The 26,389-nt window shown below is 43.3% G+C and overlaps 1 protein-coding gene across 1 annotated transcript; it reads right to left on the reverse strand.

The window, feature by feature from the left end:
• Positions 1-190: 190 nt before the first annotated feature.
• Positions 191-23,826, reverse strand: LOC112249828 (PR domain zinc finger protein 1-like). Its single transcript, XM_042321468.1, has 7 exons — positions 23,634-23,826; positions 21,298-21,576; positions 9,536-9,655; positions 7,544-7,796; positions 3,437-4,470; positions 2,406-2,534; positions 191-1,964 (listed from the first exon to the last, which is right to left on the reverse strand). Exons 1-7 carry the CDS (start codon positions 23,817-23,819, stop codon positions 1,650-1,652), a joined length of 2,316 nt encoding a protein of 771 aa, XP_042177402.1. The 5' UTR covers positions 23,820-23,826; the 3' UTR covers positions 191-1,649.
• Between the last annotated feature and the right edge of the window lie 2,563 nt (positions 23,827-26,389).

The raw sequence follows: 26,389 nt of genomic DNA on the forward strand, positions 1-26,389 counted from the left end.
GTGTCTTGTGGGTAATATTTAATGAAGCTGCCAGTTGGGGACTTTGTGTGTGTGTGTGTGTGTGTGTGTGTGTGTGTGTGTGTGTGTGTGTGTGTGTGTGTGTGTGTGTGTGTGTGTGTGTGTGTGTGTGTGTGTGTGTGTGTGTGTGATAATGTATCCTTGAGTGAAAGGGGAAATGGTGGGGACAGAACTTTGAATAAGTTGTGGTCTAAATCGATACCCTGTATAACAATTTACTGGATGGTTGCAGGAAACTAAATGAATCATTTACGCATGTGTTTCAGTTTCATCATCCACATCTCTGGGGAGTCAGCACATTGGTCTCAATAGTAGTGTGTGGGACATAGAGAGTGGGTGGTTGTGTATGTGATCGAAAGTGAGGAGCATCTCATGTGTGAACAGTTTCCCGTATGTATGAGTTCAACTGCTGCTGGCAACTGGAAGTGATACATTTGAGAGAGAATACATGGACGGACGCACTGAACACACACACACACACACACACACACACACACACGCTTATCTCATTTCAAACTCTGAATCCTGATTAACATCTGATTCTGATCACACATGGGTAATAATTCGTTTTGATTTGAAAAGCAGATTTTCTGAAGTGTGTGTGTGTGTGTGTGTGTGTGTGTATGTGTGAGAGAGGGCGAGAGAGAGAGCTACCGTACATGTGAGTATGTATCAGCGACTTGTCATTCATTACCAGAGCTCTGAAACACAATGTGGGCGACTGCAGTAGGAAGGAGAATTCATCAAGATAACAACTTCCTTTGGCATTTGGCACATTAAATCAACTCATTATATCAATTCAGGAAATCAACTCACACACAGAAAAAGTGAATGAACACATACAAATTTAAAGTAAGACATGAATTGTCTCATTTCTGTTATTACTCCACATCAAGTAGTACAAAAGCAGATGGTAGTAAATAGAACCCTGTTATAAACATTTGATCACAAATCTCCCTGTCTTTCTGGCTTTCTCGGGTTACAATAAGCTGCTTAAATGAATAATAAGGCTGAGGATTTAATAGGTACAATACAAGTCTCATGTTTATATGCTCTCACAATAAGGTTCTCATGGTTGTCCCACTTCTTGCCATAGCCTTGTGAGGAAAGACCCCTGTCATGGAGACAAAGCATTGCTTCCAACAGTCAAGGTCAATATCAGCCACTGTCAGCATGATGGATTATAGGTAGCTGTCTCTTGTACCCTTTCCACACTATAACTTTCGACCAAGCTGTACTTTGCTGGGTATTTCTTTTTCACATTGTCCTTTCCAGTATATGTTTCCAGGAAATAATGTGGATGAATAATCAATCAGGCCAGTGAAGTAGAGCTGGGCTTGGGATGTCTAGGCTCAGTAGTGTGAAAGGGTATTAGTGGTTTGTTATATCATATGACTGACTCCGGTTTGATATGGCCAGCATGCAGAGGGAGGCTGCGATGCTGCAGCCTCTAAGGACCAAGGACTTCCTTGCTGCTGCTGCTGCTGCTTCGTAGAAACCAAGCTCCAGGAACAACACATTCTTATCAGCGCTCGCTTGGTGGCTGGAGGTTCTTGCAGTAAGACTCTGATGTAGGTGTTCCATTTCTCCGGCCTCCATCACCATCTTCTTTCAGCGTTCTGCCGCCTTTCTCAGGTCGAACTGTTCCATCTCGGTGTTGATGCAGTGAAGCTCTTCAGCTGAGGGGGCGGAACCTGAGAGGGTGGAGCCAGCAGGGCAGAAGCCCTGGAGGTGCACCTGGAGGAGGCAGTGGTGGAGTTAAGAGCGTGGACAGAGTGGGCACCGGTGTGGGTGCTCGACAGTGTGCAGGCGCTTGTGGAGCTTAAGGTGAACATGTTGGGGTGAATCGGGCCGCTGCACAGCTTGCACTGGTAGGGCCTCTCGCCTGAGTGGAGACGCAGGTGAGTCTTCAGGTTGCTGGTGCTACTGAAGCGCTTGCGGCACACCTGGAGTGAGGGAAAAAGGAGCACAAAGCAATGAGAGAGGTTAAAATGTTAGTTGACGTAAAGGCAAAGATTTCATACTTGCTAATGTTGGAAAAGAGGCTTGATTAAGCAATGTTTTGTAGTCTCATGGGCATTTTGGAGGGTATGGCATAGTGACGCTGTGGGACAGACAGAAACAGACAGGCAGAAAGACAGACACTGTAGAGACAGACAGATTTGTAGTCTCATGGGCGTTTTGGGGCGTATGGCATAGTGACGCTGTGGGACAGACAGAAACAGACAGACAGACAGGCAGAAAGACAGACAGACAGATATTCTAGATAAACAGACAGACACACAGACACAGACAGACAGATAGATAAATAGATATTCCAGATAAACAGACAGACAGGCACAGAGATATTCTAGATAAGCAGATAATCAGATCTCAGCCTTCTGTACCTGGCACTCATGTGGCTTCTCCCCAGTGTGAACCAGTAAGTGTTTCTGGAGGTGGGCCAGCTGGGTGAAGTCCTTAGTGCAGGTCTGACACCTAAAGGGCCGCTCTCCACTGTGGACACGCAGGTGAACCTGGAGAAAGGCAACAGAATAGCAAGGAGGAAGAAACATAGAATGATAGAATTAAAAATAACATAAAAGAAGCGGAAAGACAAAAACAGGATGAGACAAATCTATTTCATGAAAAGTGTGCGGGCCGTTCTGTTATTTTCATGCATACTTAATTGCCCCCGCACCTTAGCTTTTTAAGGATGTGCGTATGACCACAAACTATTTTATAAACAAATCTATTTAAATCATGATGTCCTATCAACATAAACTATCATCTAGACATAATGTACTTGTAATCTCCGATATTGGCTATTTAATAGGGGACTGGCTGACCTTGAGGTTGGACAGTTATTTAATGGGAGACTGACTGACCTTGAGGTTAGACAGTTATTTAACGGGGGACTGACTGACCTTGAGGTTAGACAGTTATTTAACGGGGGACTGACTGACCTTGGGGTTGGACAGTTATTTAACGGGGGACTGACTGACCTTGAGGTTAGACAGTTATTTAACGGGGGACTGACTGACCTTGGGGTTGGACAGTTATTTAACGGGGGACAGTTACTGACTGACCTTGAGGTTGGACAGTTATTTAACGGGGGACTGACTGACCTTGAGGTTGGACAGTTACTTAACGGGGACTGACTGACCTTGAGGTTGGACAGTTATTTAACAGGGGACTGACTGACCTTGAGGTTGGACAGTTACTTAATGGGGGACTGACTGACCTTGAGGTTGGACAGTTACTTAACGGGGGACTGACTGACCTTGAGGTTAGACAGTTATTTAACGGGGGACTGACTGACCTTGAGGTTGGACAGTTATTTAACGGGGGACTGACTGACCTTGAGGTTGGACAGTTATTTAACGGGGGACTGACTGACCTTGAGGTTGGACAGTTATTTAACGGGGGACTGACTGACCTTGAGGTTGGACAGCTGCCCGAAGATCTTGCTGCAGACGTTGCACTCGTACCGGATCTTCCCGTTCTTCCTGGTGAGGGGGTAGGACAGGGTCTTGTACCCGATGACCCGTCTACCACGTCTGGCCTTCCGCAGGTCTCCTGCCCCTTCCTCTGCACTGTGGCTGGAACTCAGCAGGGCGGATGTAGGCTTGGAGGGGAGGTCGTCAGAGGAGGCAGCCAGGCCTGCCGGCGGTGAGCCTCCCCTGGGTGCGAGAGGGGATGAGGCCATGGATGAGGCCCTAGACGTGGCTGGTAGAGGCTGGTTATCGAAGGTGCTGCTGGCAGGGGCATGTTTAGAGTCTATGATGTTGTTTGTTGGTGTCACAGTGAGGTTTTTGAGGTATTGTTTTGGTGAGGGCATAAGGTCACCAAGATGTTTGCGCCCACTGGTCGTCAAACAAATGACGTGTTTTTTTGTCAGTGCAAAGGGCATATCTCTGCTGCCATTGGTTAGTGAGAGGTCTTTGTGTGTAGTGGTCAGTGAAACCGGGAGCTCTTTGTGTCCATTGGCTGATGGATGCAGGAAGTGCGGGTACCCCTCAAAGGGCAGCATGTGAGGTGGAAGTGGTATATGTGGAGCTAGTCTGTCACTGCACAGGGGGTATGTGTGAGGTTGTATGCTGTTAAGGCCAAGTGGATAGTGAGGTATGCGGTAGGGACTGCACCGTTGACTGAGGTACATCTGGCCTGGCACTGAGGACTCTGGGTAATGTTTGGGTGTGATGGAGACACCTGGGGTAGGATTGACAGGAAAGTGCATGTGGGGGGTGACAGGGCTGCTGTCCAGGGTTCTTCTGGGGATGGGGGGGGCACAGTATAGGATAGGTGGGTAGGTGGGGAAGACCAAACGGGGGCTGAGGGGTAGGACAGGGCTGCAGGTTGGGGACAGTGTGGATTCGGGGAGTAGGGGGCAAGTGGAATGGGGCTTGGTGGGCTCCTTCCTCAGGATTTCAGACATGCTGTACCCCCTCTTCCCGCAAACCTGGTTGTGCTCTGTGGGACAAAAAAGACACACACACATACTTAGGGTAAAATGTTGCTGCACGAAAGTACCTTGAAACTATAATTTGCAGCTTGATGAGTTTAGTCAACTGTACTACACATGGGATGCACATGACACAATCGCAAGTTGCAGTCTCTCTCTTTTTACAGTAGAACCCATTGTTTATGAGTCTGTGTCACTCTCTTTTTACAGTAGAACCCATTGTTTATGAGTCAGTGTCACTCTCTTTTTACAGTAGAACCCATTGTTTATGAGTCAGTGTCACTCTCTTTTTACAGTAGAGACCATTGTTTATGAGTCAGTGTCACTCTCTTTTTACAGTAGAACCCATTGTTTATGAGTCAGTGTCACTCTCTTTTTACAGTAGAACCCATTGTTTATGAGTCAGTGTCACTCTCTTTTTACAGTAGAGCCCATTGTTTATGAGTCAGTGTCACTCTCTTTTTACAGTAGAACCCATTGTTTATGAGTCAGTGTCTCTCTCTTTTTAGAGTAGAATCCATTGTTTATGAGTCAGTGTCTCTCTCTTTTTAGAGTAGAATCCATTGTTTATGAGTCAGTGTCACTCTCTTTTTACAGTAGAACCCATTGTTTATGAGTCAGTGTCACTCTCTTTTTACAGTAGAACCCATTGTTTATGAGTCAGTGTCACTCTTTTTACAGTAGAACCCATTGTTTATGAGTCGGTGTCACTCTCTTTTTACAGTAGAACCCATTGTTTATGAGTCGGTGTCACTCCCTTTTTAGAGTAGAATCCATTGTTTATGAGTCTGTGACACTTTCTTTTTACAGTAGAGCCCATTGTTTGAGTCGGTGTCACTCTCTTTTTACAGTAGAAGACATTGTTTATGAGTCAGTGTCACTCTCTTTTTACAGTAGAACCCATTGTTTATGAGTCGGTGTCACTCTCTTTTTACAGTAGAACCCATTGTTTATGAGTAGAAGAATCCATTGTTTATGAGTCTGGGACACTTTCTTTTTACAGTAGAGCCCATTGTTTGAGTCGGTGTCACTCTCTTTTTACAGTAGAAGCCATTGTTTATGAGTCAGTGTCACTCCCTTTTTACAGTGGAACCCATTGTTTATGAGTCTGGGACACTTTCTTTTTACAGTAGAGCCCATTGTTTGAGTCGGTGTCACTCTCTTTTTACAGTAGAAGCCATTGTTTATGAGTCAGTGTCACTCTCTTTTTACAGTAGAACCCATTGTTTATGAGTCGGTGTCACTCCCTTTTTAGAGTAGAATCCATTGTTTATGAGTCTGGGACACTTTCTTTTTACAGTAGAGCCCATTGTTTGAGTCGGTGTCACTCTCTTTTTACAGTAGAAGCCATTGTTTATGAGTCAGTGTCACTCTCTTTTTACAGTAGAACCCATTGTTTATGAGTCGGTGTCACTCCCTTTTTAGAGTAGAATCCATTGTTTATGAGTCTGGGACACTTTCTTTTTACAGTAGAGCCCATTGTTTGAGTCGGTGTCACTCTCTTTTTACAGTAGAAGCCATTGTTTATGAGTCAGTGTCACTCCCTTTTTACAGTGGAACCCATCGCCACAGATACACCACCTGACACACATACCTTCAGTGTGAGACCATGTCCACTGTGCCCCTATCTGTGACATCACTTCTCTAGTTCTCAGCCTCTCACTCCACTCTAAAAGAGGAAAGAACTCCAGTTCAACCAGTTGTTTTCTACTTTTTATGAACTCGTCTCAGATCTCAGACCTATGTCAGTCAGCTGTTAAGATCATCTGCTTCTCACTAACAGACCTGTCCGGGCGCTCTATGGAAGCTGATACTGAAGGTGAAACATTAGTCGGCTGATCAGGGCCCAGATTAAGCTGAGGGAGGGAGAGAGTGGTTATAGGAGACAAGTTCCAGCTAGCAGAGCTGTGTGTGTTGGCTGGTGAAGGGGCTTTACACAGTCACAACCTAGTCAAATGGAGTCTTGATTCTTTTTGATATCAGTTAAATGAAATCAGAGCATTATATACAGTAACTCTTAGTTGAATTCAGTGTTATATACAGTAACTCTTAATTGAATTCAGTGTTATATACAGTAACTCTTAGTTAAATCAGAGCTACTTCTTTAAAAAGGCCCCATACACTCTGTCCAAGACAGACAGACAGACAGACAGACAGACAGACAGACAGACAGACAGACAGACAGACAGACAGACAGACAGACAGACAGACAGACAGACAGACAGACAGACAGACAGACAGACAGACAGACAGACAGACATCACAACACAACACACACCCATCCAACACACACACACACACACACACACACACACACACACACACACACACACACACACACACACACACACACAGACACTCTCTCACACACACACCCAACACAGACACACTCTCTCTCTCTCTCACACACCCAACACACACTCACACACTCACACACAGAAGCCTTGTTTGTGTGTGTGTGTGAATGAGAGTGTGTGTGCGTGTGAGAGGGAAAGAGAGAGTATGTCTGTGTATGTGTGCATTGGAAAAAAGGAAACTGAAACCTTGCTTTGAGACCTGAAATTGGTCTCGCCTTACGAAGAGACAAAACCTCTCTTGGTGACACATGGAGCTAGATCTTCTCTCCTTTCTTTGTCTCCCTCCTTCACAAAGACCTGTGGGTGTGACTTTTATTACTGGTTAAACACCCACACAAAGATTGTGTCAGGTGCCTGGACCTTTGACAGCGCTTTCGGCTTTGAATATCCACCCACTTTGAATATCCACCCAAAGCTCTAGGAAACTCTAGGAATTGCTCCGTTGTTCCGAACACTCATTGATCAAATTGATTTTCTCTCTCCTCCACTCACCACAGTGAATACAAGTATCAGAGATTCCACATTGTCCCATGCCTTATTGGATTGGATGAAATGGGATTGGATCTGTTAGCCTGGCCTAGCAGTAAAATGTATTAAGTGCATTAGTAGCAGGCTTGATTCCAATATGAACTGATGTTAGTCGAGGGGGCCACAAAACAGCAGTTTGCGCACTGGAGATAGCTCCTGTACCACAAGTTTCAGACCTCTGCATTACAAAACGTACCAATTCTCTCTGTGGCGAGCTCTCCTGGGGGTGTGTAGTTGAGGCGGTTGGCTAACTCCGGGCAGTACCACACAAGCAGCTCCTGGCCCTGTGGTACGGCTCTCATCGTGTAGAAGTAGATGGCCATGCCAGTCTGGCACGCCACCAGATTCTGGTCCCCGTGACAACGGGCTGGGTTGACGTAGCGCATCCAGTTACTCTTCTCCTCGTCCAAGCCATCCAGGATGTGATGTAACCGACCCTCTGAAAACACCTGGACAGAGAGGAAGAGAGGGAATATATATATATATATATATATATATATATATATATATATATATATATATATATATATATATGGGGTTAATCTGTGGGTTTTGGGTGAAGGTGGGGGGGGTTAATCTGTGGGTTTTGGGTGGGGGTGGGCTTATTCTGTGTGTTTTTGACATTGATCATCGACTAGAATGACAGTATGATGACTCTACTCGAGTCCGCTCACAATCGACTGTGCAAAGTTATACCACTCTAACTTCAATCAGACCTATGTTCCCATACAGCGCACCTAAATGACTACACATTCCTGGAGAGCAAAACAGTCGGTCGAATTTACACAACGACCGATGACAGTGTTTTCTTACAATAGTCCCTCTCAGACTACATTCAGTTGGATCTTTCTCTCTGCTTTTCTGCTCCATCACCCTTTCCCTCTTTCTCTGCTAAGCTCTTTACATCACTTTCTCTGCTAAGCTCTTTACATCACTTTCTCTGCTAAGCTCTTTACATCACTTTCTCTGCTAAGCTCTTTACATCACTTTCTCTGCTAAGCTCTTTACATCACTTTCTCTGCTAAGCTCTTTACATCACTTTCTCTGCTAAGCTCTTTACATCACTTTCTCTGCTAAGCTCTTTACATCACTTTCTCTGCTAAGCTCTTTACATCACTTTCTCTGCTAAGCTCTTTACATCACTTTCTCTGCTAAGCTCTTTACATCACTTTCTCTGCTAAGCTCTTTACATCACTTTCTCTGCTAAGCTCTTTACATCACTTTCTCTGCTAAGCTCTTTACATCACTTTCTCTGCTAAGCTCTTTACATCACTTTCTCTGCTAAGCTCTTTACATCACTTTCTCTGCTAAGCTCTTTACATCACTTTCTCTGCTAAGCTCTTTACATCACTTTCTCTGCTAAGCTCTTTACATCACTTTCTCACTTTCTCTGCTAAGCTCTTTACATCACTTTCTCTGCTAAGCTCTTTACATCACTTTCTCTGCTAAGCTCTTTATATCACTTTCTCTGCTAAGCTCTTTACATCACTTTCTCTGCTAAGCTCTTTACATCACTTTCTCTGCTAAGCTCTTTACATCACTTTCTCTGCTAAGCTCTTTACATCACTTTCTCTGCTAAGCTCTTTACATCACTTTTTACATCACTCTCTGCTCTTTGTCTGGAAGCCGTGTTATTTGCAGATTGACTCATGACTTTAGTGTCTAGGTCATCTATGTTGATCTCATGTCTGTGTTGTGGCCCCGTTGTTTAGATGTTGTGTTGGGACTGTATCTGTAGGTCTGTCATCATGACTATGCTGTTTGCAGGCCTATGCCCGTTAGCTGTGTTATTTGCAAGTGGAAGTCGTGGCTCGCAGACCCCAAGCCACTTCCTTGCTTAGTCAGTGTGTTTGTTTATGTGCTACAGTATGTGTTTCCCGGCAGTGAGACCATGGCACTGCCGAAAGTAGCGGAGAGAGGAGCAGAGAGAGGAGAACCACGGTGTCAGTGAAACTAAACAGCTGTGTGTGTGTGACCTCATGCTGCCTTCTCACCAATGAGCAAACACACATTCTCATACACAGTCTTTGCAGGAAATTTTAAAAATGACACGCGGCTGGCATAAAAACACACACAAACAGATATTACACAGGATGTGAGACCACAAGTGCCAATTGTTGCCCCCCCCCCCTTTTTAGAATTTAACAGGATATGACCAAAATGAGTTCCCACAATGCCCCTCATTTACCCTCCAGAAGTAATTCCTGTTGGCATCTTTGGGCACCGTGTCATTGGTGTAGCTCTGGCCAACCAGAGGGCCGAACCGCGTCCCCTTCGGAATGAGTTCCCGACTGGTCACCCCAAGCACCTGTACCGCACAGGAAATAACATCATCAAACAATGGACCATTCAGAAGATAAGATGACAAAGCGAATGCCCATTAAGAAAACTTAGAGTAAGATTCTCTTGGATACAACCTCTGACTGTCATGTCAAATCTATGGTAGTTCCAGCTAACTAGCCACACACTAAGAAACTGTTTCCTTTCTTTCAAACATGTTATTGTAAATGTTTCCTACAGACTAAACCAACAATAACACACAAATGTATATACAGTTGAAGTTGGAAGTTTACATACACCTTAGCCAAATACATTTAAACTCAGTTTCACAATTCCTGACATTTAATCATAGTAAAAATGCCCTGTCTTAGGTCAGTTAGGATCACGACTTTATTTTAAGAATGTGAAATGTCAGAATAATAGTAGAGAATGATTTTTTTCAGATTTTATTTCTTTCATCACATTCCCAGTGTGTTCCCAAATAGTATTTGGTAGCATTTCCTTTAAATTGTTTAACTTGGGTCAAATGTTTTGGGTAGCCTTCCACAAGCTTCTCATAATAAGTTGGGTGAATTTTGGCCCATTCCTCCTGACAAAGCTGCTGTAACTGAGTCAGGTTTGTAGGCCTCCTTGCTCACACACACTTTTTCAGTTCTGCCCACAAATGTTCTATAGGACTGAGGTCAGGGCTTTGTGATGTCCACTCCAATACCTTGACTTTGTTGTCCTTAAGCCATTTTGCCACAACTTTCATAGTATGCTTGGGGTCATTGTCCATTTGGAAGACCCATTTGTGACCAAGCTTTAACTTAACTGATGTTTTGAGATGTTGCTTAGATATATCCACATAATTTTCCCTCCCCATGATGCCATCTATTTTGTGAAGTGCACCAGTCCCTCCTGCAGCAAAGCACCCCCACAACATGATGCCTTGAAATACATCCACAGGTACACCTCCAATTGACTCAAATGATGTCAATTAGCCTATCAGAAGCTTCTAAAGCCAAGACATAATTTTCTGGATTTTCCAAGCTATTTAAAGGCACAGTCAACTTAGTGTATGTAAACTTCTGACCCACTGGAATTGTGATATAGTGAATTATAAGTGAAATAATATGTCTGTAAACAATTGTAGGAAAAATGACTTGTGTCATGCACAAAGTAGATGTCCTAACTGACTTGCCAAAACTGTAGTTTGTTAACAAGAAATGTGTGGAGTGGTTGAATGTGTGGAGTGGATGACAGCTTTGCACACTCTTGGCATTCTCTCAACCAGCTTCATGAGGTAGTCACCTGGAATACATTTCAATTAACAGGTGTGCCTTGTTAACATTTGTGGAATTTCTTTCCTTCTTAATACGTTTGATCCAATCAGTTGTGTTGTGACAAGGTAGGGGTGGTATACAGAAAATAGCCCTATTTGGTTAAAGAACAAGTCCATATTATGGCAAGAACAGCTCAAATAAGCAAAAAGAAATTACATTCCATTACTTTAAGACATTTACTACGTTACAGCCTTATTCTACAATGGATGCAATAATGTAGTCCCCTTAATCAATCTACACACAATACCCCATAATGACAAAGCAAAAACAGGTTTTCAGAAAAATAAAAAACTGAAATATCACATTTACATAAGTATTCAGACCCTTTACTCAGTACTTTGTTGAAGTACCTTTGGCAGTGATTGCAGCCTCGAGTCTTCTTGGGTATGACGCTACAATCTTGGCACACCGGTATTTGGGGAGTTTCTCCCATTCTTCTTTGCAGATCCTCTCAAGCTCTGTCAGGTTGGATGGAGAGCGTCGCTGCACAGCTATTTTCAGATTTCTCCAGAGATGTTAATTCTGGTTCAAGTCTGGGATCTGGCTGGGCCACTCAAGGACATTCAGAGATTTGTCCCTAAGTCACTCCTGGATTGTCTTGGCTGTGTGCTTAGGGTCATTGTCCTGTTGGAAGGTGTACCTTCACCCCAGTCTGAGGTCATGAGTGCTCTGGACCAGGTTTTCATCAAGGATCTCTCTGTACTTTGCTCCGTTCATCTTTGCATCGATCCAGACTAGCCTCCCAGTCCCTACTGCTGAAAAACATCCCCACAGGATGATGCTGCGACCACCATGCTTCACCTTAGGGATGGTGCCATGATTCTTCCAGACGTGACACTTGGCATTCAGGCCAAATAGTTCTATTTTGGTTTCATCAGACTAGAGAATCTTGTTTCTCATGGTCTGAAAGTCCTTTAGGTGCCTTTTGGCAAACTACAAGGGGGTTGTCATGTGCCTTTAACTGAGGAGTGGCTTCCGTCAGGCCATTCTACCATAAAGGCCTGATTGGTGGAGTGCTGCAGAGATGGTTGTCCTTCTGAAAGGTTCTCCCATCTCCACAGAGGAACTCTGGAGCTCTGTCAGAGTAACCATCAGGCTCTTGGTGTGTACCTTTTCATATCAGGTCCACTCAATCGGATTTACAACAGGTGGACTCCAGTCAAGATGTAGAAACATCTCATGGATGATCAATGGAAACAGGATGCACCTGAGTCTCATAGCAAAGGGTTTTAATACTTATGTAAATAAAGGTATTTCAGTTTTTTTTTTTTTTTTTAAAATGTTTTTTTATTTTTTTATTTTACCCAAAAATATTTTTGCTTTGTCATTATGCTATTGTGTATAGATTGATGGGGGGAACAAGTCATTTAATCCATTTTAGAATAACCCTGTAACGTACAAAATGTAAAAAGGGAAGGGATCTGAATACTTTCCAAATGCACTGTACACGTAACTCAATCATCTCATCCAAACTGTGTGAAGTGTGAAGACGTTCCCACCATTTCAGCACATTTAAAGTAAGCCAAGCCAGTAGACGTTCCCACCATTTCAGCACATTTAAAGTAAGCCAAGCCAGTAGACGTTCCCACCATTTCAGCACATATAAAGTAAGCCAAGCCAGTAGACGTTCCCACCATTTCAGCACATATAAAGTAAGCCAAGCCAGTAGACGTTCCCACCATTTCAGCACATATAAAGCCAAGCCAGTGTAGACGTTCCCACCATTTCAGAACAAGCCAAGCCAGTAGACGTTCCCACCATTTCAGAACAAGCCAAGCCAGTAGAAAAACACAGGTTAGAGGAAGCTTTTATGAAAAGAGTTTCTCAATGACAACTGGCATTCACTTTGAGAGTGTGAAAAGGAAAGCTTTCCTCTTTCACACCGTAAATATTTAATGAGTTAATCAGAACACAACTCTTGTTCTCGCTCCTGAAGGTGTTACTTGTGAAACTTACCCCCTCTGTCTCTAGCCTCCGGGGCGGGGATGAAGGGATAGGGTGTTGTTGGACACACCCCTATCATATCGGGAAACCAACGGCACTAAACCCTAGAGGACCTACACTCATGGTAATTGCTGACTCATACTGTCACCTTTGAAGATAGATACAGGGCTATATGTATGCTGTATAATACAGTCCATTCGGAAAGTATTCAGACCCCTTCACTTTTTCCACATTTTATTACGTTACCGTCTTATTCTAAAATGCATTAAATATTGTTTTTCCCACTCAATCTACACACAATACCCCTTAATGATGAAGAGAAAACAGGTTTTTAGAAAAGTTTGTAAATGTACCTTATTTACATTAGTATTTAGACTCAAAATTGAGCTCAGGTGATCATCCTTGAGATGTTTCTACAACTTGATTAGAGTTCACCTGTGGTAAAGTCGACTGAGTGGACATGTTTTGGAAAAGGCACACTTCTGTCTATATAAAGTTCCACAGTTGACAGTGCATGTCAGAGCAAAAACCAAGCCATGAGGTAGAAGGAATTGTCCGTAGAGCTCCAAGACAGGATTGTGTCGAGGCACAGTTCTGGGGAAGGATACCAAAACTTTTCTGCAGCATTGAAGGTCCCCAAGAACACAGTGGCCTCAATAATTCTTAAATGGAAGAAGTTTGGAACCACCAAGACTCTTCCTAGAGCTGGCTGCCCGGCCAAACTGAACCATCGGGGGAGAAGGGCCTTGGTCAGGGAGGTGACCAAAAACCTGATGGTCACTCTGTCAGAGCTCCAGAGTTCCTCTGTGGAGATGGGAGAACCTTCCAGAAACACAACCATCTCTGCAGCACTCCACCAATCAGGCCTTCATGGTGGAGTGGCCAGAGGGAAGCCACTCCTCAGTAAAAGGCACATTGACAGTCTGCTTGGAGTTTGTCAAAAGGCACCTAAAGGTTTCTCAGACCATAAGAAACAAGATTCTCCAGTCTGATGAAACCAAGATTGAACTATTTGGCCTGAATGCCAAGTGCCACGTCTGGAAGAAACCTGGCACCATCTCTCTGCCACCACATGATGCATGGTGGTGGCAGCATCATCCTGTGGGGATGTTTTTCAGCGGCAGGGACTGGAAGACTAGTCAGGATTGAAGGAGAGATGAACTGAGCAAAGTACAGAGAGATCTTTTATGGAACTTGCTCCAGAGCACTCATGACCTCAGAATTGGGCCAACCTTCACATTGAATATCCCTTTGAGCATGGTGAAGTTATTAATTCAACTTAGGATGGTTTATTAATACACCCAGTCACTACAACGATACAGGCGTCCTCAGGGATTTCACCAATTGGCAAATGGTGACATTAAAACAGCTACAGAGTGTAATGGCTGTGATAGGAGAAAACTGATCATGGATCAACAACATTGTAGTTACTCCACAATGCTAACCTAATTGACAGAGTAAAAAGAAGGAAGCCTGTACATGAATACAAGTATTCAAAAACATGCATCCTGTTTGCAACAAGGCACTATAGTAATACTGCAAAAAATGTGGCAAAGCAATTAACTTTTGTCCTGAATACAAAGTTGTGTTTGGGGCAAATCCAATACAACACATTACTGCATACCGTACCACTCTCCATATTTTCAAGCATAGTGGTGGCTGCATCATGTTATGGGTATGCTTGTAATCGTTAAGACTGGGAAGATTTTCAGGATAAAAAGAGGCAAAATTAAGCTAAGCACAGGCAAAATCCTATAAGAAAACCTGGTTCAGTCTGCTTTCCACTAGACCCTGGAAGATTAATTCACCTTTCAGCAGGGCAATAACCTAAAACACAAGGCCAAATCTACACTAGAGTTGCTTACCTATATCTAACCTACCCTGTCTTTCTAAGGTCGTCGAAAGCCAAGTTACCAAACAGATTACTGACCATTTCGAATCCCACCGTACCTTCTCCACTATGCAATCTGGTTTCAGAGCTGGTCATGGGTGCCCCTCAGCCACGCTCAAGGTCCTAATTCGACATCATAACCGCCATCGATAAGAGACATTACTGTGCAGCCGTATTCATCGACCTGGCCAAGGCTTTCGACTCTGTCAATCACCACATTCTTATTGGCAGACTTGACAGCCTTGGTTTCTCAAATGATTGCCTCATGACTACTTCTCTGATAGAGTTCAGTGTGTCAAATCGGAGGGCCTGTTGTCCGGACCTCTGGCAGTCTCTATGGGGGTGCCACAGGGTTCAATCCTTGGGCCGACTCTCTTCTCTGTATACATCAATGATGTTGCTCTTGCTGCTGGTGATTCTCTGGTACACCTCTACGCAGACGACACCATTCTGTATACTTCTGGCCCCTCTTTGGACACTGTGTTAACTAACCTCCAGAAGAGCTTCAATGCCATACAACTCTCCTTCCGTGGCCTCCAACTGCTCTTAAACACAGGGAAAACTAAATGCATGCTATTCAACCGATCCCTGCCCGCACCTGCTCGCCCGTCCAGCATCACTACTCTGGACGGCTCTGACTTAGAATACGTGGACAACTACAAATACCTAGGTGTCTGGTTAGACTGTAAACTCTCCTTCCAGACTCACATTAAGCATCTCCAATCCAAAATTAAATCTAGAATTGGCTTCCTATATCGTAACAAAGCATCCTTCACTCATGCTGCCAAACATACCCTCGTAAAACTGACCATCCAACCGATCCTCAACTTCGGTGATGTCATCTATATAATAGCCTCCAACACTCTACTCAACAAACTGGATGCAGTCTATCACAGTGCCATCTGTTTTGTCACCAAAGCCCCATACACTACCCACCATTGCGACCTGTACGCTCTCATTGGCTGGCCCTCGCTTCATACTCGTCATCAAACCCACAGGCTACAGGTCATCTACAAGTCTCTGCTAGGTAAAGCCCCGACTTATCTCAGCTCACTGGTCACCATAGCAGCACCCACTCATAGCAACCGCTCCAGCAGGTATATCTCACTGGTCACCCCCAAAGCCAATTCCTCCTTTGGTCGTCTTTCCTTCCAGTTCTCTGCTGCGAATGACTGAAACGAACTGCAAAAATCTCTGAAGCTGGAGACTCATATCTCCCTCACTAGCTTTAAGCACCAGCTGTCAGAGCAGCTCACAGATCACTGCACCTGTACATAGCCCATCTGTAAACAGCCCATCTATCTACCTACCTCATCCCCATACAGTATTTATTTATTTATCTTGCTCCTTTGCACCCCAGTATCTCTACTTGCACATTCATCTTCTGCACATCTTCCATTCCAGTGTTTAATTGCCATATTATAATTACTTCACCACCATGGCCTATTTATTGCCTTAGCTCCCTTATCTTACCTAATTTTCACTCACTATATATAGACTTCTTGTTTTCTTTTGTTATGCTGTATTATTGACTGTGTTTTGTTTATTCCATGTGTAACTCTGTTGTTGCATGTGTCGAATTGCTATGCTTTATCTTGGCCAGGTCGCAGTTGTAAATGAGAACTTGTTCTCAACTAGCCTACCTGGTGAAATAAAGGTGAAATAAATCAAATAAACCAAGAAGACAGTGAATGTTACTGAGCTACAGTTTTGAATTAAATCTACCTGAAAATCTATGGCAAGACCTGAAAATGGTTGTCTAGCAATGATCAACAACCAATTTGGCAGAGGTTGAAGATTTTAGGAAATAATGATGGGAAAATGTTGCACAATCCAGGTGTTGAACGCTCTTAGAGATTTATCCAGAAAGACTCACAGCTGTAATCACTGCCAAAGGGAGTGATATGGCAACTGAATCAGGTGATTTTTGTCCCTGGTCCTTTCACACTTAGAGTACTGTCCAGTTATATGGTCAATCCCTGGTCCTATCACACTTAGAGTACTGTCCAGTTATATGGTCATCTGCAGCTAAGAAAGATATATAAAACATATCCAAATGGCTCAAAACAGGGCAGCCAGATTAGCTCTTCATTGCTCAAAACAGGGCAGCCAGATTAGCTCTTCATTGCTCAAAACAGGGCTGGCAGATTAGCTCTTCATTGCTCAAAACAGGGCTGCCAGATTAGCTCTTCATTGCTCTAAACAGGGCTGCCAGATTAGCTCTTCATTTCTCTAAACAGGGCTGCCAGATTAGCTCTTCATTGCTCTAAATAGGGCTGCCAGATTAGCTCTTCATTGCTCAAAACATGGCTGCCAGATTAACTCTTCATTGCTCTAAACAGGGCTGCCAGATTAGCTCTTCATTTCTCAAAACAGGGCTGCCAGATTCGCTCTTCATTGCTCTAAACAGGGCTGGTAGATTAGCTCTTCATTGCTCTAAACAGGGCTGCCAGATTGGCTCTTCATTGCTCTAAAAAGGGCTGCCAGATTGGCTCTTCAATGCTCTAAACAGGGCTGCCAGATTAGCTCTTCATTGCTCTAAACAGGGCTGGAAGATTATCTCTTCATTGCTCTAAACAGGGCTGTCAGATTAGCTCTTCATTGCTCTAAACAGGGCTGGTAGAGATAGCTCTTCATTGCTCTAAATAGGGCTGCCAGATTATCTCTTCATTGCTCTAAACAGGGCTGTCAGATTAGCTCGTCATTGCTCTAAACAGGGCTGGTAGATTAGCTCTTCATTGCTCTAAACAGGGCTGGTAGATTAGCTCTTCATTGCTCTAAACAGGGCTGCCAGATTAGCTCTTCATTGCTCTAAACAGGGCTGGTAGATTAGCTCTTCATTGCTCTAAACAGGGCTGGTAGATTAGCTCTTCATTGCTCTAAACAGGGCTGCCAGATTAGCTCTTCATTGCTCTAAGCAGGGCTGCCAGATTAGCTCTTCATTTCTCTAACCATATGAATATTATCCAAATACATCAGAATCTCTCATGGCTTCACGTTAAAAACAAATTACTATGCAGTCTTCTGATTTTCTATAGGAATGTTGTATTTTGTTTTTTAAACACAGTATTTTTCAGGCCAGTTAGTGCATACTAGCAACACGTATAACCACCAAACCAGACAGGCAAATTCAGGGCAGCTAAAACAACCCAAACCAAGAACGAATCACCTTAAATCTACAGTTTTATACAGAACCATAGCTGAATGGAACTCTTTACCAATCCATATTTCTCAGCTGAATGGAACTCTTTACCAATCCATATTTCTAGCTGAATGGAACTCTTTACCAATCCATATTTCTAGCTGAATGGAACTCTTTACCAATCCATATTTCTAGCTGAATGGAACTCTTTACCAATCCATATTTCTAGCTGAATGGAACTCTTTACCAATCCATATTTCTAGCTGAATGGAACTCTTTACCAATCCATATTTCTAGCTGAATGGAACTCTTTACCAATCCATATTTCTAGCTGAATGGAACTCTTTACCAATCCATATTTCTAGCTGAATGGAACTCTTTACCAATCCATATTTCTAGCTGAATGGAACTCTTTACCAATCCATATTTCTAGCTGAATGGAACTCTTTACCAATCCATATTTCTAGCTGAATGGAACTCTTTACCAATCCATATTTCTAGCTGAATGGAACTCTTTACCAATCCATATTTCTAGCTGAATGGAACTCTTTACCAATCCATATTTCTAGCTGAATGGAACTCTTTACCAATCCATATTTCTCAGCTGAATGGAACTCTTTACCAATCCATATTTCTCAGCTGAATGGAACTCTTTACCAATCCATATTTCTCAGCTGAATGGAACTCTTTACCAATCCATATTTCTCAGCTGAATGGAACTCTTTACCAATCCATATTTCTCAGCTGAATGGAACTCTTTACCAATCCATATTTCTCAGGCAAAAAGTTAATCCACCTTCAAGAAAAAAACATTTAATGCGATAGACCATATGACTGGACAGGAAATAGAAAGAACATCTAATGTGATAGACCATATGACTGGACAGGAAATAGAAAGAACATCTAATGTGATAGACCATATGACTGGACAGGAAATAGAAAGAACATCTAATGTGATAGACCATATGACTGGACAGGAAATAGAAAGAACATCTAATGTGATAGACCATATGACTGGACAGGAAATAGAAAGAACATCTAATGTGATATACCATATGTCTGGACAGGAAATAGAAAGCATCAACTGAGTTTCCTGTCAGGTATTTCAGTGTCTGTATTGTCTACTTGTTGAATGTTTGTGAAGTCTTGATTTGTGGTTGTTTGTAATGTCTTGTTAATTGGTGTTACGATGTTAGCTAATGGGGATCATAATAAAAATTACAAATGTAAATTCGACATTTATGTATTTCATTATCAACACATTTGCTAACATTTCTGAAATCATGTTTTCACTTTGTCATTATGGGATATTGTGCGTAGATTGATTAGGGCTGTAACACACAAAAAATGTGGAATAAGTCAAGGGGGACTGTATAAATACGTGTATATACAGTATAGATTATTATTTTTTTAAACCTAACCCCGAAGCCTAAAATAGGCTTTTCCTTGTGGGGACTGTCAAAATGTCCCCACTTGTCAGATTTTTCCTTGTTTTACTGTCCTTGTGAGGACTTCTGGTACCCACAAGGATAGTAAAACCACACACACACACACACACACACACAATATATAAGAGTTATATTGTCTATATACTATTTTTCAGTTTAATGTCAGTCTATTATTTTCCTTGCTGGCTGAATTGTGGATGGACTGTCCTAGTCCCATACCACCCCAGACTACACCTGTAATTCCCCCTAGTCTTTAGCATAGTCCAGACTCCAGATAGACATCATTAGAGGGTGATGGGGATGCTGGTATTTACCTGAACACACCTGGACTCACACTCCTCTGATTTTACAGAGAGTTACCACTTTTCCTTCATTCTAGGGATTACACCACAGGTGGCTGGTGGCACCTTAATTGGGGAGGAAGGGCTCATAGTAATGGCTGGAACGAAGTGAATGGATGGCATCCAACAACTTCAAACCCATGGAAACCATATGTTTGATACCACTCTATTCACTTTATTACAACTATTATTATGAGCCATCCTCCCCTCACCAGCCTCCTGTGGATTACACTGTCTGTTTGTGAAACGTATCCTCTTAAAGCAGCAGGCAGCATCACCGAGCATGGAGTAATCCCCATACTGACGCCAATGCACTGACTGACTGAACGAGCACACACCTCACAAACAGGGAAAAGACCCTGACTTGAACTAAGTCAAAGTGTTGCAAAAAGTGATGGTATATTCACATTGACAAACGCTGCCCATGCCATTAGATTAGACACACTTTGATTCGGGTCATGTTTGAATACTCTGAAAATGCATACTACCTCCCTTGATGCTATCACTGATTTGGACAGATGACATCGATTCAGTGGAACCCCTCACTTTCACCTATCCAATCACCTCAAATCTGGTATCACTTCAAGGAAGGGTGTTAGGAAGGATCCATTTGGAAAGAATTCAAATAATGGCCTCATTCAGTCTCCTGTTCAGTAAAGGGGGGAATCCTAACTTCTGCTTAAAGTTAAACAAATTACTTTGTCTCCCATTGACATCATTGCATGACTGTGTGAAAATTCTACTTAAGTACAAGGATTTGCCCCTTAAACATCAAACCGCACAACCACGTTCTATCTTTCATGTTGATCGAGATAGCAGATCCACTTCTCCTCGGACCGATCCGTGGGGCATAGATACAGGAGGTGGGTCTCAGTGTCTCCGCTTTACGGTTTAATGGTAAGGTAGGGGACAATGGGAACCGGGAATGTAAAGTAACAACTAATCATAGTGACCTAAGGCTGTGGCTGTGAAGACAGAACTGCGTCCCAAGTGGCACCCTATTCCCTTGATAGTGCACTACCTTTGAACAGGACCCATAGGGAACATGGTGCCATTTGGGATGCGGTCATTGTCTATTGTCTTTGTATGTTCCTTAAAATGTTCGCAGCGAGGAAGAGACACAGAGGAAAAACTGGAATTAGAAAATGGTGTGTCAAGCATTTCCTCCCCCGAGGAAGGATGGAGGGATGGGAGTGGAGTTTTCACAGAACATATAGTACACAGTTGTATACACACACACACACACACACACACGCACGCACGCACGCACACACACACACACACACACACACACACACACACACACACACACACACACACACACACACACACACACACACACACACACACACACACACACACACACACACACACACACACACACACACACACACACACACACACACACACACACACTAGAAGGCCCCACAAAGAAACATCATGCATGGCCATTCACTCGATGACACACACACACGAAAACACAAACACTCACACACCTGCATGCAAATGCCAACACTCTCTCAACTCTCACTTTTAAAATACATCCCCCATATACAGGAAGGTGTGGTGTTCAGGATACCTCTGCAGAGTCAAGGCAGCGTTTCAGGACCAGGTTTCTGGGTAGAGACCTCTCAGCCTTGGTCTTGTCCTGGTTCTCTGGGTGGTTCTCTGGTTCCTCATCCATCGTGTGGTCCTTCACAATGTAGGTGCACCTCTCCTGGAACTCAGCTTCACTCCAGTGGGTCATGTCTGGGTCCTGAGGGTCTGAGTCCGACATGGTCGGGGTGGTGACCACTGTGGTGTGAGGTGAAGGGGAGCTATCTGAGGTTAACATAACTGTGCTGTGCTGGGAGGAGGCCTAGAAGAGATGGAAGAAGAAGGATAAGAATGGGATAATGATAACATAAGATCATTCTAATGTGCAATAGCCCAAGTAATCAGGGAAGTCATGGACTTCCTGTTTTCACTTTCTTTTATCTCCCCAAGTTCTGCCTTATTTATTTTTGTTCTCCTGTTCCCCTGTTCGCCTGTTCTCCTGTTCCTCTGTTCTTCTGTTCCTCTATCTTCTCCTTGTTGTTTTCTCTCTCTCCTATATATCTCTCTCTCCTATATATCTCTCTCTCCTATAGATCTCTCTCTTCTATATCTCTCTCTCTCTCCTGCTGTCCTAAGCAGTGGAAAACCATTGTGGAAAACAAACAGCGGATAAAGTGTGCTGAAGGAGGAAGCTCTCCTCTGTCTTGAATATAGCTAAATGTGGAAGTAAGGAGGCCGAGGTGGGAGACAGAGAGGAAGGAGATAACAGCGGGATACGAGGGCTGTCGACCAGTCAAAGGGGGGGTACCCTAACTAAGTGTCCCACCGAACACTAACGGACAAACAAACTTCAAAGGGTAGCGTCCATCCCTCCACCACTCCACCATCCATCCACCCCACCATCGCTGCCCCCTGTTCCAAACATCCTGTAAGCGTCCAAAACAGGACCCCAGGTTTCAGGAAGGGGTTCCTGTGCACGTCAAATAAGGAGTGTCAGCCACCACTTTCACAAGGAGGAAACCAGTATTACCAGTGAATCAGCCCAGACTTCCTCTCTATACTGACTGGGACCTGGCTCAGTTGTCTGTCTGTCTGTCTGTGTGTGTCTCCCTCTCTCCGTCCGTCCGTCCGTCCGTCTGTCTGTCCGTGCGTGCACCTGAGGTGTTCTGACCTGGACATTTTCTTTTCAGATGGTCCTTTCCAGGCCGGTTCCGGCACCTATGATGGATGCAGGACCAAACCAGTGGAGTACAGCTTGGCCCGACTCCACTCAGTAGTGTGAAAAGATTTTCATCAAGACTGGACAAAGCCATGAACACAGAAAGATTGGATGGAGTTAGTCTGAAAAATGCTAATCCTAGATCCAGAGTTAAAATCCTAGATCCATATAGTGCCTTTGCAGGTAAACGCAGACGTTTGGGTGGAATACAATCAGAAGATAGCTGGTGGTTCTATGCGCCATTAATCAGACGCTTTTATCCAAAGGGACTTACAATCATTTGTGCATACATTTTCCATATGGGTTGTCCTGGGAACCAAACCCACTACCCTGACGTTGTAAACGCCATGCTATACGAGCTGAGCTACAGAGTACCAGTTTGTCTTTTTATCCCAGTTGAGGGAAGATAAAGTGGAAGTTTCCCAACATGTCTTATCTTCTCTTTAAATCACCAGTGATATTATAAATTGGGTGGTTGGAGCCCTGAAGGATAATTGGCTGACAGTCGTGGTATGTCAAACCATTTATTTTTACTGCTCTAAGTATGTTGGTAACCAGTTTATAATAGCAATAAGCAATAATGAATTAGAACACAAATAATTACATCTTCTCTAGAACTGTACACTGATTGGCCAACATTGATAGATGACATTTCACAATGTGTGTATGGTACGCACCACCGCCGAGTGGAATGACTGTCACAACGGACAGTGACAGCTCACTCTGAAACCATGAAACTATGAAACTGACAAAGCAGAAAATACACTATGAAACCATGAAACCATGAAACTGACATAGCAGAAAATAAACTCTGAAATCGATGCATGATGATTCAAAGCCACACAGCTGTGGCCTCATGAGAAAACATCGCCACATGAAATTTAGAGGAATAATGTGAAATCTGTGTCGTGAGTGACTAAAAACACAGGCTTTTAGAAACTTCATGAAAGCCTACAACTCCAATATCACAATCTCTGTATCCTTGTAAGACTGTCACACCAAATTAAACAAAATAAGACCTTTTGAATGAGACGAGCAAATTGAAATCTATGCTGTGTGTGAAAACAACTTTGTGACTGAAACCCTAATTTATACACACACACACGCACACACAGACCTGGTAACAAAGAAGAGGGTGGTGATGGTGAATGAATACTTACTGTGAAGCCTTGAGAGGACCCACACATAGGACAGGTTATCTGTGTCCTCCTCCAGTGTCTACGTGTGCTCCCTCTACTTCCCTCCCTCTCTCTCTCTCTCTCGCTCTCTCTCACCCTATCTCCTTGTCTCTCTCTTGCTTTCTTTCCTTTTCTCTTTCTCTCTCTGTCTGGTGAAGTCTGTATCATGCGTGTACCTGTTGAGACTGAGTGACAGTGGTGTCTCTCTCTCTCTCTCTGGTGCGTGTGTGGGTCTGCCCCCTCTCTTCCTCCCGCCCTCTCTCCTCTGTGTATGACTCCTCCTTGGGGGCAGTGATCTGTTCATCTATTCACTCACTCTCTGCCCCGGGGTATCAGGGCTGAGATAAAACAACAAGAGCTTTCTCTCCAGGAGGTGAGTCTCCTGTCACACAGACATGTTCCGCTTCAGACACATCTATCTCCATTATATTCGTCTGGGATTCTGACCCACCCCCCAAGGATACTGTGCTACGTGGTCTTTGTAGGCCTAAGTCAAGGTTCATGGAAACAGTGGCGCTACGAGAATGTTTGTTTGAAAGGATTCTAAGAAATCCACATTTTCTTATCAGTTCTTTGAAACAGAGAGTTGAATTCAAATTGAAACCGAGACTTTGGTTCGTTTCCAAACGACGACCATAACCATGATTTCGAAGTTAAATGTAAATGTTTGCTACAAGTTCAGCCTAGAGACAATTATATAGGCTAGGTTAATAACTCTCATAACCCTATAACTCGTATAACCCTAGAAGGCCAGCATCCCGGAGTCGCCCCTTCACTGTTGACGTTGAGACTGGTGTTTTAATGAAACTGCCAGTTGAAGACTTGTGAGGCGTCTGTTTCTCAAACTAGACACTCTAACGTACTTGTCCTCGTGCTCAGTTGTGCACCGGGGCCTCCCACTTCTCTTCTATTCTGGTTAGGGCCAGTTTGCGCTGCTCTGTGAAGGGAGTAGTACACAGCGTTGTACGAAATCTTCAGTTTCTTGGCAATTTATTGTCTGGAATTGCCTTCATTTCTCAGAACAAGAATAACTGACGAGTTTCAGAAGAAAGGCCTTTGTTTCTGGCCATTTTGAGCCTGAAATCGAACCCACAAATGCTGATGCTCCAGATACTCAACTAGTCCAAAAAGGCCAGTTTTATTGCTTCTTTAATTAGAACAACAGTTTTCAGCTGTCCTAAAATAATTGCAAAAGCATTTTCTAATGATCAATTAGCCTTTTAATATGATAAACTTGGATTAGCTAACACAACCTGCCATTGGAACAAAGGAGTGATGGTTGCTGATAATGGGCCTCTGTACACTTGAAGTCGAAAGTTTACATACACCTTAGCCAAATACATTTCAATTCAGTTTTTCACAATTCCTGACACTTAATCATAGTAAAAATGCCCTGTCTTAGGTCAGTTAGGATCAGCACTTTATTTTAAGAATGTGAAATGTCAGAATATTAGTAGAGAGTTAGATTTATTTCAGCTTTTGTGTCTTTCATCACATTCCCAGTGGATCAGAAGTTTACATACACTGAATTAGTATTTGGTAGCATTTCCTTTAAATTGTTTAACTTGGGTCAAATGTTTTGGGTAGCCTTCCACAAGCTTCCCATAATAAGTTGTGTGAATTTTGGCCCATTCCTCCTGACAGAGCTGGTGTAACTGAGTCAGGATTGTAGGCCTCCTTGCTCACACACGCTTTTCAGTTCTGCCCACAAATATTCTATAGGATTGAGGTCAGGGCTTTGTGATGGCCACTACAATACCTTGACTTTGTTGTCCTTAAAACCATTTTGCCACAGCTTTTGAAGTATGCTTGGGGTCATTGTTCATTTGGAAGACCCATTTGCGACCAAGCTTTAACTGATGTCTTGAGATGTTGCTTCAATACATCCACATAATTTTTCTTTCTCATGATGCCATCTATTTTGTGAAGTGCACCAGTCCCTCCTGCAGCAAAGCACCTCCACAACATGATGCTGCCACCCTCGTGCTTCACGGTTGGGATGGTGTTCTTCGGCTTGCAAGCATCCCCCTTTTTCCTCCAAACATAATGATGGTCATTATGGCCAAACAGTTCTATCAGACCAGAGGACATTTCTCCAAAAAGTACAATGTTTGTCACCATGTGCATTTGCAAACCAAACTTTTCACACCAAAGTACGTTAATCTCTAGGAGACAGAATGCGTCTCCTTCCTGAGCGGTATGACGGCTGTGTTGTCCCATGGTGTTTATACTTGCGTACTATTGTCTGTACAGATGAACGTGGTACCTTCAGGCGTTTGGAAATTGCTCCCGAGGATGACCCAGACTTGGCTGATTTCTTTTGATGTTCCTATGATGTCAAGCAAAGAGGCACTGAGTTTGAAGGTAGGCCTTGAAATACATCCACAGGTACACCTCCAATTGACTCAAATTATGTCATTTAGCCTGTCAGAAGCTTCTAAAGCCATGACATCATTTACTGTAATTTACCAAACTGTTAAAAGGCACAGTCAACTTAGTGTATGTAAACTTCTGACCCACTGGAATTGTGGTACAGTGAATTATAAGTGAAATAATATGTCTGTAAACAAATGTTGGAAAAATGACTTGTGTCATGCACAAAGTAGATGTCCTAACCAACTTGCCAAAACTATAGTTTGTTAACAAGAAATGTGTGGAGTGGTTGAAAAACGAGTTTTAATGACTCCAACCTGAGTGTATGTAAACTTCCGACTTCAACTGTATGTAGATATTCCATT

Source organism: Oncorhynchus tshawytscha, linkage group LG05 (genome assembly GCF_018296145.1).
Source record: "Oncorhynchus tshawytscha isolate Ot180627B linkage group LG05, Otsh_v2.0, whole genome shotgun sequence".
Lineage (NCBI taxonomy): Eukaryota > Metazoa > Chordata > Actinopteri > Salmoniformes > Salmonidae > Oncorhynchus > Oncorhynchus tshawytscha.

Bases quoted from the DNA above. Each gene is read 5' to 3' on its own strand.
- LOC112249828 (XM_042321468.1), bottom strand. From the start codon at position 23,819: ATGATACAGACTTCACCAGACAGAGAGAGAAAGAGAAAAGGAAAGAAA. The intron at 7,797-9,535 runs GTAAATGAGGGG...CTCTCTGTCCAG, and splicing joins ACAGGAATTACTTCTGGAGG to GTGTTTTCAGAGGGTCGGTT. The intron at 4,471-7,543 runs GTACGTTTTGTA...TTTGTCCCACAG, and splicing joins GCTCGCCACAGAGAGAATTG to AGCACAACCAGGTTTGCGGG.